Here is a 13,063-nt window from a genome sequence, read left to right as displayed (position 1 = left end):
GCACTGACCTGTGGGAAATATTAGTGACTTCGGCATGGCGCAGTGCAGTCTACAAGCTGCTCTGCCCAAAATGTCTGTTGAAATATATTCCTCGTCAGGACCCTCTGTTGTAGTATGGACGTTACGTCCATGATTTTAGTAACTTTACCACAAAACAAAGTCAGTTCAACTCGCCACGGCGCGCGTGACCCGTTACTGTAGTACACACTGTGTGTAATCAAAGCACGTAAAGTTGTGGACGCGAAGTTTGCATCGTTTCTAATCATTGCTAACAAGCTGATCAGGCATAACCTACAGTTCTGATCGGCGCTTTAATTACAGCAGAAACGGCGATATAGACAAAATGTTCGATTGAATCCGAGATCCTGACAATCAGTCAAGCATCACGTGTTTCGCCAGGTTTGTATGCACAGACCTACCGATAGGGGGCGTAGTAATCAGGAAGTATTTCTACGAGGCAGCAAGGCAGCTGATAGCTGATGTGCTACTCAAGTAGCCATAGCCATTGCCAGCACTGTACTGTCACTATATCCAGCCGCAGTCGGAATTCCCTGACCTTCCAACTTTACAGATTTGACCTTGACCATTGTGTCTGGGTCAGCGTTGTCAGTATCACTGATTAGGTGTCGGGATTTTGGGTGTATCGACCAGAACAGTTCTGTTTAACAGCTGTACCTCCTCCAGCAACCTTCGTACTCAGAAACCTGTTTGAGTTTCATATTGATGTTTACAAGATCCAAAACTTACCAGTTATGATGTCCATCAATGCAGCTGTAAGTACGTCTCTTTCATTCAGATTCAAACAGAACATGGAGGTAGCAGAGACAAGGACTTCGTCAACGAATTTAATACACCTATATAGGTGCAATGAGTGATAAATACTTGGGGGGGGGTGTTGTTATATGTGGCAGTGTGTGGTATAACATGAGGAGTATATATACATCATGTACTTATGGCAAACAAAAACTAGACATCTCAGCACATTGGAATGGTATCTAGGCTGTATTGTCTTCACGAAATAGACAAGGCCAAATGCTATTTTTATTATTGATTATAGTAAGAGTGAAATGTTGATAAAAGGTCATGGTAAAGAGACCCGGAGTTACTTTACAAAAATATGGTCTCAGATTATCATACAGCCCTGCTATAAATAAATGTTTACATCACGTCATTCATCAGAGAGAGGGATAAGTTCATAACTTTTAATCACAATTTATGCCACATTCGATTTTTATGTCCAACAAACTTGTAACCTTCCCATGGCTCTCAGGCCTGTTGAAGGATTATTTAAACAATCCTTTATAAGATTAGCGTGTCACTTTTTCAACGGAAATATTTCATTTCTTGCTGTAAATCTCTGCCTGTACCTTTTAAAGTTTTCCATCACCAAATCTATTAAAAAGCAACTTATGCAAAAAGAACGTATTCTCTACTACCGGTATGCGTACTGTAACAATATTTTCGCTGTATCCGTGGTAACTAGAAGAAAGAAACCTTGACAAATGATAATTCACGTAATGCTACATGAAATTAGATTAGTGTAAAGTTAGCTCTCCACTCAAAGCCGAGAATTTACAAAATGTAGAAAACTGACACTCTTTAAGAATATACACAAAGATATGAACAAATCCTGGATAAAGAGAATTTGTGTTACTGTACTTGAAACAGACTGACAATTAGAGGATGGTGTCTGGTTAAAGTAAAAATTGATTTCTGTGACATTTCAATCGCAAAGAATTGTGTAAGTTACGATCTTTTTAATTATTGTTTTTTTAGTTTGTCATGACCTTAGTAGGAAAAGTAGAGCAAAATTTGGCAAACAGTCTGCTCATCAATGGTACCTTAAGAAACAGTAGTTCAAGTTGGTCTCAATAATTCTCTTCATCAACATTTTCATAGATTTTAATAATTCAACATGTACAGTATTACCGTTGATCTAGATATCTTACATCGGCAGCAAACAAAACTTTTTGTGAGAACACTAATTTGACTTGTTGTGATATTACTGTGCTAGCAACTGATCCACTTTTTGATCTGAGTAGATTCCTGACGCTGTGTTGAAAACACACCTGTGTATGAGGTGGCAGTATTCTAGACTTTCTCAGTGTGTTTCCAGCATTTTAAGCAAGTGTGGCAAAATGCTATGTTTTAACTGTAATTATTATTCCTGTGTTATTAGGAATGTTTAAATTTCTGTTCATAAAATCACTTTTTCTAAGAAGCACTGGAGTTCCTCCATGGTTGCACTCCTCAGGAAAAACATCAAGAGAATTTAATTCAAAGTGTTCAAATGAAATTTATTAACTTTTTTGAAATTTATTAACTCCAACTTCTTTCCAAAGAAATCATTCTTATGATTTAGATAGTTGTGAAATCTTTGCATTAATTATGAAATCTTTTCATAAGTTATGATATATTTGCATTAGTTATGAAATCTTTGCATTAGTTATGAAATCTTCTCAGTAGTTATGAAATCTTTTCATGTCATTTGGAGTGGTTCTTAACCATCATCGCTGCATCATTTCATAAGACAATGTTTGGATACATCATGCTGTATTTTTTATTTGCATAATGTTATATCAATTACAATTAGTGTTGCCAAATCAATTCTCATATAAATTGTAATGCTCAACAAAGAATTACTTTGGCTTTGTTGACTCACTGTCAGCGAATGCTTGTTCTCTGTAATAAATACCCTGCAAAGTTGTATAACCATTTTAAATCTTTTGTATTGTATTCTTCCACTGAAAATGTAAAATTGGCATACTTTTCGAGAATTTTACAGTATTTCTTCACGTAGAAGTTTCATGGTCCTTGTTAGACTTGCTAGTCTGAAATTGCCTTCCAAGTCATATTTTGCAGAAGTACATCTGCAGGACATTTTATACATATTTTATTCAGTTTCAAATTGTTTTCATTCATTGCTACTGTAGCGGCTCTTATTTGTGTTTTTGGTGCTTATCTACACATTTTATAATTTGGATGTTTGTGTCTTTGAGAACAAAAAATCTTACAACATTCCACCTCTGTTTGCTTTGATTCAAGATGCCATACATGCTAAAAATTGGGCATTTGATAGTTTCAAGACAGGGCTTTAAAATTACAAGATCTTAGTTGATGATATGTTACTGTCAACAGTTGTTTAATTATTGCCCTAAAAATGATTGATAGTGACTGTACATCTGTATAGCATGCATGTAGAAAGCAGAAACTTCAAATTAATCTTCAACCTGCATCATCAGAAACAATAGTTGGAGATTTTGTCCATTCTTTGCTGGAAGAAAATAATAAATACCACACTGTTGGGTATTTGTTGTGTAGGGATTATTGCAAGATGAAGGATATCTGGTTGAAGAATAGCCTAAACAAGCTGTGGATAGGTCTGAATAATGGCATGCTAATGAATATTTCACTATGAAAATATTTTGTATGAGGCTGTTAAAATCTACCAGCCACACTCGATCAGAATATTTTGATTTCTTTCCTTTCAAGAATACTCACTTAGTGTACATGTGCATCAGTGTTGATGTCAGTCAGAAACTATGCAAAAGAATATATGGACTTGTTCATTACTTCCTATGTGAGTGGACAAAACAGTTGACACACCACACTATTGTTAATTCACCTATTGTATGTTGATACATAGCCATGAAGTAACTGTTACGTGGTCATTAATTCAACTGATCTCATTTTCTTACTGTCTTGATCAATTTTAAAAAAAAATTGGTTGTATCTTCATTTATGGTAGAAGAGTTCCAAATGGATACATTGATTTGCGAGACTGTGTCTGGTTATCCATAACTGAGGAAATCTTTTGGTGATCGATACAATCACGACATACTCACGTTGTACTACAGTGTCATATTGTTCTGGTTGTATAATGTGCAGTGATGTGCTATACAATGTCTAGCCTCATGACCCTTATGAATAATTCATGATTATACTACAAAGGTCAAACTGCTGGCAATCACATGACAGTGAACAGAAACTCAATCACGTCACTGGTCGGGTCATCCCAGTTCAGACTAGCGGGGTGGCCGTACCAGAGAGATGGTTTATACCGGACAACAATGACATTTCTCACTAAATTTAGGACATTGTGGTCATATCATGATCTCAAATCGTAGGTACCAAACTTCAATCCTGTAGTTAATGATAAATATGTAATGGGGAACGTACATGCCACATGAAGTCTGAAGGGTCTTTGTGATCATTTTACGTGCAATTCTTTATCCTTGTGTTTTCAGCCAACATGTCACGTTCACATAAGAGTGGACAGAGTCGCAAGTATCGCGACGCGGAATACTTTCCCTTAGTCGTAAGTTGTCATTTCATGTTCATTCTAATGCAGCTGTAGTCCATAACAGAGCTTGGTTTTCTTTGGGTTTCTATAGCCGGCATGACAATCTAGGCACTTCTAACCAGCCTTTGCAAATAACATCCGCTTATTGCCTGGCTTCTGCCACTATGGTGTTGGTCCAAGACTTACTCATAATCGCCTTTCAGATGTAAATATATTTTCTTTTATGTTTGCCTTCCAGTAAAAAAGCTAGTACCTCATACTGATAGATCCTACAATGACCTTGAGTATAAACTTACTGAGATTCAATTAATGTCTTTCATTCTCTTTCTGATTTCCTTGATAATCCAAAGTAAATCACAAGACTTGATAAATAACTGTGCATACGTGCTGCCATTCTTTCATTTTTATCAACGTAACAAAACAGTATATTCCCTCCTTGTTATTTCCTGACGACATTCTTTGCAACTTCTTGTTAATATCAACATCATTTATAACAGATATGTCGCCACAAGTAACAAAATTTACCACAAACTTTCTGCATTCTGCATTAAACTGATCAGTGCATTTTATAACCTAGTGAGAGGTCATACGTAGGTTAGAGCCCGCGCACACGTCTTTCACGTTTTACACAAATTAAATGGCCAAGATGGTTTTTACATCACTATATATACAATGATTTCAGGTTTGTCATGTAATAGAATAGATATTTTCAAATTTTCAAAGGACAAAGAGCCCCTTCTGGTATAAGTGTCACATACTTATTTTGATCAGTATCATGAAACAATACTGAAAAACGAAACACCACAGACCGTTACTCCAGCTTGCATAGATAATCTAACAATGGAAAGTGATGATGTAATTTCTGGTACAAGCCAGAAATATATGCTGACTCCATGTATGTGTATATGGTATTCTACATGTTTAGTGTTTGCTGTGTTAGAGTTTGTACCGACCCATCCTCATTGTTTTGGTTCATGGTAGGTTGTTAAGAAGGTGTTTGATCATTTTTTATGCATAAAAACAGAAAAGAGTGCCATGTGTCCCATAACGGCAGTAGTCAATGTGCCAATGTGTAATTATATCAGTGTCTTTGTCAAGGATGATAAGACAAATCTTTATGTTGCTAGAGTCCTTTGGATTTCCTCAGGTATATATGAATAATTGTTAAAATGTCAATGTATGTTATTGAGTGCCAGTAGCCAAAACCAAAACTTAGCAAAATGCCGTGAATATTTATAATTTTTATTCAAACATAATTGCAGGACATTTCTTTTAGTTCAGAAAGCTACAGTATTCAGAAAACTGCAGTAATTTTATTTCAGTTTTTCTACGAATTCGTTTAGTATTGTGCAGTGATCAAAGTGATGGTTCATTGATTACATCAATTCCTTCATGGAACTTGTTGACAGGCGCCGTAACTGTTACAGCACTTAGGTACCGTTCAAGTTTTACGGCCGGGGGGGGGGGGGGGGGGGGGGGGCAAAATCCAGGGGGGGGTCATCATAATTTTGGAATCCGCAAAGGGGGGGGTCATCGCTTTTTCACTGGTAGGAAAGGGGGGGTCACCACATTTTCAAAAACATAATACCAACAATAAAGTTCACTTTATGCCATGGCCATGATCGACCCTCTTTACCGGCGGGCCGCCTTCGGCGGCCCACTACAATAAATATACATTATGTATTACCCATGACCCTCTTAACGGGCAGACGCCTTTGGCGGCCCACTCCAATTAGGTTTACTTCATGCAATGGCCATGATTGACCCTCTTTACCGGCGGGCCGCCTGCGGCGGCCCACTACAATAAATTGACTTTATGTAATACCCCATGGCAATCTTACCGTAAAATTCCCAATTGAAGCCGCGGCTTGTATTAGAAACATTTTTGAGGGACCCCTGGGATCACGCACTGAATAATGGTAATGGCCGCGCGCCTTCAGCGGCCCTGTCCAGTAAAGTCTACTTTATGCAATAGCCATGATCGACCCTCTTTACCGGCGTGCCACCTTTGGTGGCCCACTAGAATAAAGTTGACTTTACGTAATGGCCCATGACCCTCTTAACCGGAGGGCTGCCTTTGGCGAACCACTCCAATAAAGTTTACTTTATACAATGTCCATGGACATGAGTTGTCTATGGAAATGAAGTTAAAATTGCCTTACAGTCGTCCTAATTAACAGACGTTTCAATGGATGTGGCTGAGAAGTTTGTGCACTGGCATCGAATAAAGTGCGCCGCGTACCGGAGTTCAAATCCAAACCATGCGGGTAAATTTGACATATGGGTTTTGGTTATTTTTCAGGGGGGGGGGTCATCAATTTTTTTCGTCTGACAAAGGGGGGGTCATCTTTTTTTCACAAAAAATGCAGGGGGGGGTCTATATTTTTTTGAACACCGGCGACAAGATTTTGCCGCCCCCCCCCCCCAGGCCGTAAAAACTGAACGCTCCCTTACATGTACATCTTAACAAGAAGCATTATTACCAGAATATTCTATAATGAAATAATAATTCATCCAATTTCATAAAACATTTACAGCATGTTAACAGAACCTTTCAGTTTGAAAGTGGATTAAATCTAGATTCTGTCATTTGATGTAAAAGTTAATTGTAGCATTCATTGGTCAAATCACACAATTATAATTTATGATTCACAGTCAACAAATGCAAACAATCAACAGAGATCTTTATAGCATGAACAGAAGAATTGCTAAAACTTATTGGTCTATCATCTAGGTTACAAATATCATTACCTCTCCTTTATTAGAATATTCTATATCACCAGTAATGGTTACAACACTGCAACAATGTTTCAAGATATGTGAGTCCATGTATTGACAACAACAACAACATACTGGTAGATGCGCAGTCTGTTCAATTCAATTTCATGTACCTATATTTAGCTACATTATGTAAACATCATGTTATGTTATGTCACACAGGACTGACAAGGGTCAAGTCATATGGCTATTATTTACATTAGTTTCCTGGTACTTGTAGTTCACTTAACTATTCATCTGGTATTTAACATATCATTTACATGTTTAGTGAATCATGCTTTGCTTTCTGAATGTTTGAGATATATCTTACTTAAGATTATTGACTGATGAGGTATTAGCCATGCATTTACTTAAAATTGGTCCATACTTCATGATTGAAAAGGCAGTCAATTAATGGTAGTAAATTGTGGTAACTTCAGTAAAAAAAATTATGGATCCCCTCCTCCTCCCCCCCCCCCCCCCCCCCCCCCCGAAAAAAAAGAGGATAAAAACCTATATTTCTGTTCAGCTTTCAAAGTGCAGCCACACAAGTACCTGTGGCAGTAGAGTTGACTTTTCAGATCCTCAGATTCAGATCCTCAATCCTCAGATTTAGATCCTCAGATCTCAGATCACAGATCCTATAACTTCAGACGCAAATTCGGAATTAAAATTTCACAACTGTCTTTCACAGTTTGATGTAATATACTGATAAATAAGATATAATTTAGATTTCAAAAGGCTTTAGAAATAATTTTATTTCTATCTTGAATCTTGAAATTAAAAACTTCGATCTCAGAATCAGAACGTCATCAGTCTAAGCTGGGTGCGCAATGATTCCACTTGTTATGTGATCACGTGTGTAGGCAATCAGTCAACGTTCAAATGCCTCATGCCAATATACGCCCTCTATAGTCAATACATAGAGATAAACACGCCACCAGCGATCGAACGATCAAGACCGCGACGCGACGATCATGTAAATGCTGGAAATCGACTGTCCATATTTTACCATCGTTTGTAATATTGATGGCAAGGGAATATAGCTAATCCATGTTGGAGGCCAGTCACCCCAGGCTAAATCAGGAATTCAGGGGTCGGAAGAAGCAAGTTAGCTAATCTGTAATTGTAAACGCGTGTGCGTTGAAACTTGCTGAGCAAAATCGTTTATGTAGACCCTTTTTTTGTTTCATACCTGCCTTGTACACATATTTTAAATTATTGTTCTAAATATTGTAATCATACTGTTAATACGGGTATTGTAAAAGGCTTCTAAATTCGAATCTGCGTCTGAAGTTATAAGATCTGAGATCTGAGGATCTGAATCTGAGGATCTGAAAAGTCAACACACAAGGTTTACCATAGGCAAAAATGGTATTACTCAACAATATTCAGTCTTGTCAGATCACAATAAATATACATGTTTTCTGTCTCAGACATCAGGATAACATTCAAGTCTCTGTTTTTCTAATTACCCAGTTTCTAATTTTACAATTGCAATAATAGAACTCAGTTGCTTTGAACAGATATAAACAATTATTTGTCAAGGGTTTGTGAGAATAGCATCTGACAAATTACAGTCTTTTTTAAATCAGGGTTTTTTTTCTATGAGTGAATTGACGGACTCTCAAAAAGTAATCATGTCATGTGGAAAATGCAAGATTTGTTTAAAGGGACAAAGTCGGCTATTTTTCATGAAATTTGTTTGATACGAGATACTACCATATTGTTTGACATTTTGAAACATAATGAATGGGTGACCATACATATATTTGACCCCGGTTTTAGACAAATGAAACCATGGCGAAAATGCATTAATGGTCATGACCATTGATTCATTTTCACAATTATCTACAACCGGGGTCGAATATATGCATGGTCACCCATTTATTCAGTATTTTTCAACATGTCAAACAACATAAGTAGTATCTTGTATCAATCAAAATTCATGAAAAAATGGCCGACTTTGTCCCTTTAAGTTCTTTATGTGCACAGATCAGAATAACTTGAATGTTCTTGAATGTTGTTGTCCCTTCTCAACTCAGACATAGCAAAATGAAATCTCAAGGAGTTAAGAAATATGGTATCATGAAACGCTTTGCTCAAAACAACCATTTGAAGTATTTTTAAACACTACGCTAAGTTTTTTATAGTCTCTGAATACAATTAAAATGTCTGTCAAAGCCACAAATCATGACTTTACCTGAGTAGATCCATTAATGTACTCAAAGGGATCTCTTAATTGGACAGTCAGGGATTTTATTTATGATGTTCTAATACTGCTTACATTTACAAATATTAATCCATTGTACAACCAAATGAAGGTTTTGTACTCATGACCGTGAAAAGACAGAAGTCTCCAACTCATTCCTGCCCTAAATTTATAGTGTTTTCTTTATTGTGTAGTTGATTCGTTGTTATCATGTGTACCAATCATGGTGTTTGTATCTAAGTTTGAAGAACTGCCTTTTTCACCCTGGAGATAAGAACTACCATTAAGTGCCATAAAAGGCACCATTTTTCATAGATATAAAGCAACAAAAAGCTATCAAGTTTTGAAAATACTTAGGATTGGTATGTTTGACAAATGGCTGACAGACTTATTTACTTAGAGTGTTGTTATGGGCTGCACAAGCTGCATGGTTTTATTGTATGGAAAGAGTTTTCAGAAAGAAAGTTATGCATGAAAAACAACACTGGTGGCATTGATTTGGTTGCTTTTGTAATTTTGCTTATGGTTTTTACACCAAGAGTACATGGTTACAAAGTGTTATGACATGATAAAGTATTTAGATACCCACAGTCTTTGATAAAATTGAAATGGAGGAACCTTTGCATTTGTTTGATTCTTTTCACATTCATACAAAGCCATGGGTAAGTTTACAACAAATGAATGCAGTATCATAGGGGTCAGCAAATCTCATGATCTGAATTCTAACTTCATTCATTGTTTTTAGCTCCCATAGCCATATGTATATATGGCGATGGAAGCTATTCTTATAGGCTAGAAAAATGTCTGTATGTCTGTATGTCTGTATGTATGTCTGTATGTCTGTCCGTCAACATCAAAAACTCCAAAACCGCTGTACATTTCATCTTGATATTTGGTGTGTACATGGATGATGGGCTGTAGATGAGATTTTGTTCAAATGAAGTTGTCATTGCCAAAAATATGCAAATTAAGTGAAAAAATGTAAAAACAGTCAAAATTGAAAAAACTCAATAACCACTGAGCAGATTACATGAAAAATTAGCATGTAAGTACTTTGGGCTGACATGAAATGATTGTGCACATCTTGGGTCAGTATCTTGGACTTGCTATTTTTCATGAATTTTTTTGTAATTTTCTCCCATTTTTGGTCAAAAAATCTCCTTCTCTGAAACCACAAGTCCGATTGATTTGAAACTTGGTATGGAAGTGCATAGGAGTGACCTTTCCCAAATTTGGGCAAATCGTGGTGAAATTTGCATATTTTTAGTTTACACGTCCATAGACTCCCATGTATAAGGCAGATCTCCATAGACTCCCATGTATAAGGCCACGAAAAATAAAAATTTAGTTTCTCATCGTATTCATATTGCAAAAAGGATGCAGTGACACAATTTTTAGTCCCCACGAATGAAGTCCAGTGGGCTTATAGATTGGGTCATGTCCGTCTGTTCGTCCATCCGTGAGTCCATCCGTTCACGCAGATATCTTGGATATTTTGACAAAATGTCATGTGACCTTGATGACCTTTGATCTCAAATATACATATTTGTCCATAACTCAGTAACCACAAGTACTACCACCCTTCATATATGGTATGATGGGACACCTTATGACGCCACATATTGTACCTCATTAATTATGCACATATCTAATTTTGAGCGAGCCAATAGAGCTAGAGGTCTGATTTTTGGTATATAGGGATAACTTAGCAATACAATTTTTTTGACAAAATGTCACGTGACCTCGGTGACCTTTGACCTCAAATATACATATTTGTCTATAACTCAGTAACCACAAGTGCTACACCCTTCATGTATGGTATGATGGGACACCTTATGACGCCACATATTGTACCTCATTAATTATGTACACATCTAATTCTGGGCAAGCGAATAGAGCTAGAGATCTGATTTTTTGGCATATAGGGATTAATTAGCAATATAATTTTTTTTTCCAAAATGTCATGTGACCTCAATGACCTTTGACCTTGATTATACATATATATGCATATCTCAGTAACCACAAGTTCTATACCCTCCAATTTTGATAGGATATTAGACCTTAAGATGTCACATCTTGTACCTCATTTATAATGCGCATATGTATTTCTTGGCTGGCCAATACTGCTAGAGGTCTGATCTTTTTTCCCGATTTAGAACCATAACTTAGACATGCCTCATGTGTTTCAAATTGGGAACAACGACATAGACCTATGTGCCCATAGATCTCAACATATACACTCCAGTGATACTTCTTAATGACCACATTTTCCTGCCCCATCAAGACTAATACTCCTATTACAAGTGGGGACTATGTCATTGTAAATGACTTGTTGAGTTAATGGTTGTATCACAGTATTCGATATATCTAATTCTGTATTTTTTCCATTTTATATTCTGAATAAATACATTAAACATATTTCACTGTCTCCAGTACATTACATTTAAGTATTTTCACTTCATGCACTTTATCCCTTTCACACATGTTCAAATATCTGACCAGAGAACAAACACTAAATAGTCCAGGATGGGAGCTACAGTGTCATTGACGCTATTTTTTTTATCTTGGACCAGTAAACTTACCATTGGACTGGTGGTATGAAACATTCAATTCTGAATAGACTAACATTAAAAGAATGTATACAGGTTTTAGCAAACTTGACTGCAGGACTACGAAGGATTATGAACCAACAAATAACAAACAAAGTTACTAACCTGTATTATTTTGAAAGATTTTATGTTTTCATCTGTTGTTGCTTTGTCTTTGTCAAAGCTATGTAAGACTGTAGCTTGGTGTAAGGACCTTTGCTTGAAGCTTTCTGCTTTGACAAGTGTAGAATAGAATTGTGACAATGCTGAATTTTTGAAATTTACGGGATTTTGAAGTCTTTACAAAGATGGAGATAAACTGTCCTGGTGGTTGGATGGTTAAGAATATTTACATTGAAAATGTGAAATGTAAAAGTATTATTAATTTAATTATACAAAAATGAATGCACAGATATTGTACTAAGTATAGTTCCGGATATTTTAGGTTCTGCATCCATGTATCTGTGTCTCATACAGCCATCTTTGTTTATGCAAATCACCCTATTGAAATGTTATCTACATTCATCAATATAACTGATTGTAATTACTAACAACAATCAGTTTACCAGTACTCTGCTCTACAGATAAATTTATTGTATTTTGTTTGTAAATTCTAACATTTTCATAGTGATCTCCCTATGTGTTTTCTAAGTACTCAAATTTGAAAGGCTCTTTCATACCTTGCACAAGTACTGTACAAATATAAAATTGTACTGAAAAGATGGATTTATTATATTCTTGTAGTGTATCAGGGGATAGCATGGTTAAAACCAACATACATATGTGAATGATCTCTGAGTCTCAAATATTCAATTGCTGATAGCCTTCATGAAAACTACACAATTTTTTCATTGACAAATTAAATGACAGAAAAACAGGGCTACTCTATGAAGAACTGCACTGACAAATGATGGTTCATGTTTGTGTACACACAGGAAGAAGACATGACTGATAGCACCAGAGAAGAAACAGCCAAACATGCTGCTAATGTTCTCTACGGTGCTTTGCCTCAAACATCTTACAATCCACATGATGTTGAAAGTAACCAATCGCAGTCTTACAGTAGTGATCACATGATATACAGTGAACGAGAAATGAAATTCTCATCAGTACGACGGATGTTCTGTCTTGTAACACTCTTTGATCTCCTGTTCATATTCTTGCTATGGATGTTGCATGCTAGTGTAAGTATCTGAACTGAAT

General features: G+C 36.3%; 1 protein-coding gene across 5 annotated transcripts in view; it reads left to right on the top strand.

Moving 5' to 3' along the window:
- Positions 1-39: 39 nt before the first annotated feature.
- Positions 40-13,063, top strand: part of LOC139117518 (stAR-related lipid transfer protein 3-like) — a 54,549-nt gene continuing 41,525 nt past the window's right edge. The window contains exons 1-3 of one of the 5 annotated variants that reach the window (XM_070680712.1): positions 40-773; positions 4,248-4,318; positions 12,796-13,044. In XM_070680712.1, the coding sequence (XP_070536813.1) occupies positions 4,253-4,318; positions 12,796-13,044 (315 nt within the window). In that variant the 5' untranslated portion in view covers positions 40-773; positions 4,248-4,252. Of the gene's footprint in view, positions 774-3,981; positions 4,128-4,247; positions 4,319-12,795; positions 13,045-13,063 lie in introns of those variants that run through there. The other 4 variants (XM_070680711.1, XM_070680713.1, XM_070680714.1 and 1 more) reach the window with 4 other exon arrangements.

This window comes from Ptychodera flava, chromosome 18, assembly GCF_041260155.1.
Source record: "Ptychodera flava strain L36383 chromosome 18, AS_Pfla_20210202, whole genome shotgun sequence".
NCBI lineage: Eukaryota > Metazoa > Hemichordata > Enteropneusta > Ptychoderidae > Ptychodera > Ptychodera flava.
This window is presented reverse-complemented; position numbering and strand designations above follow the sequence as displayed.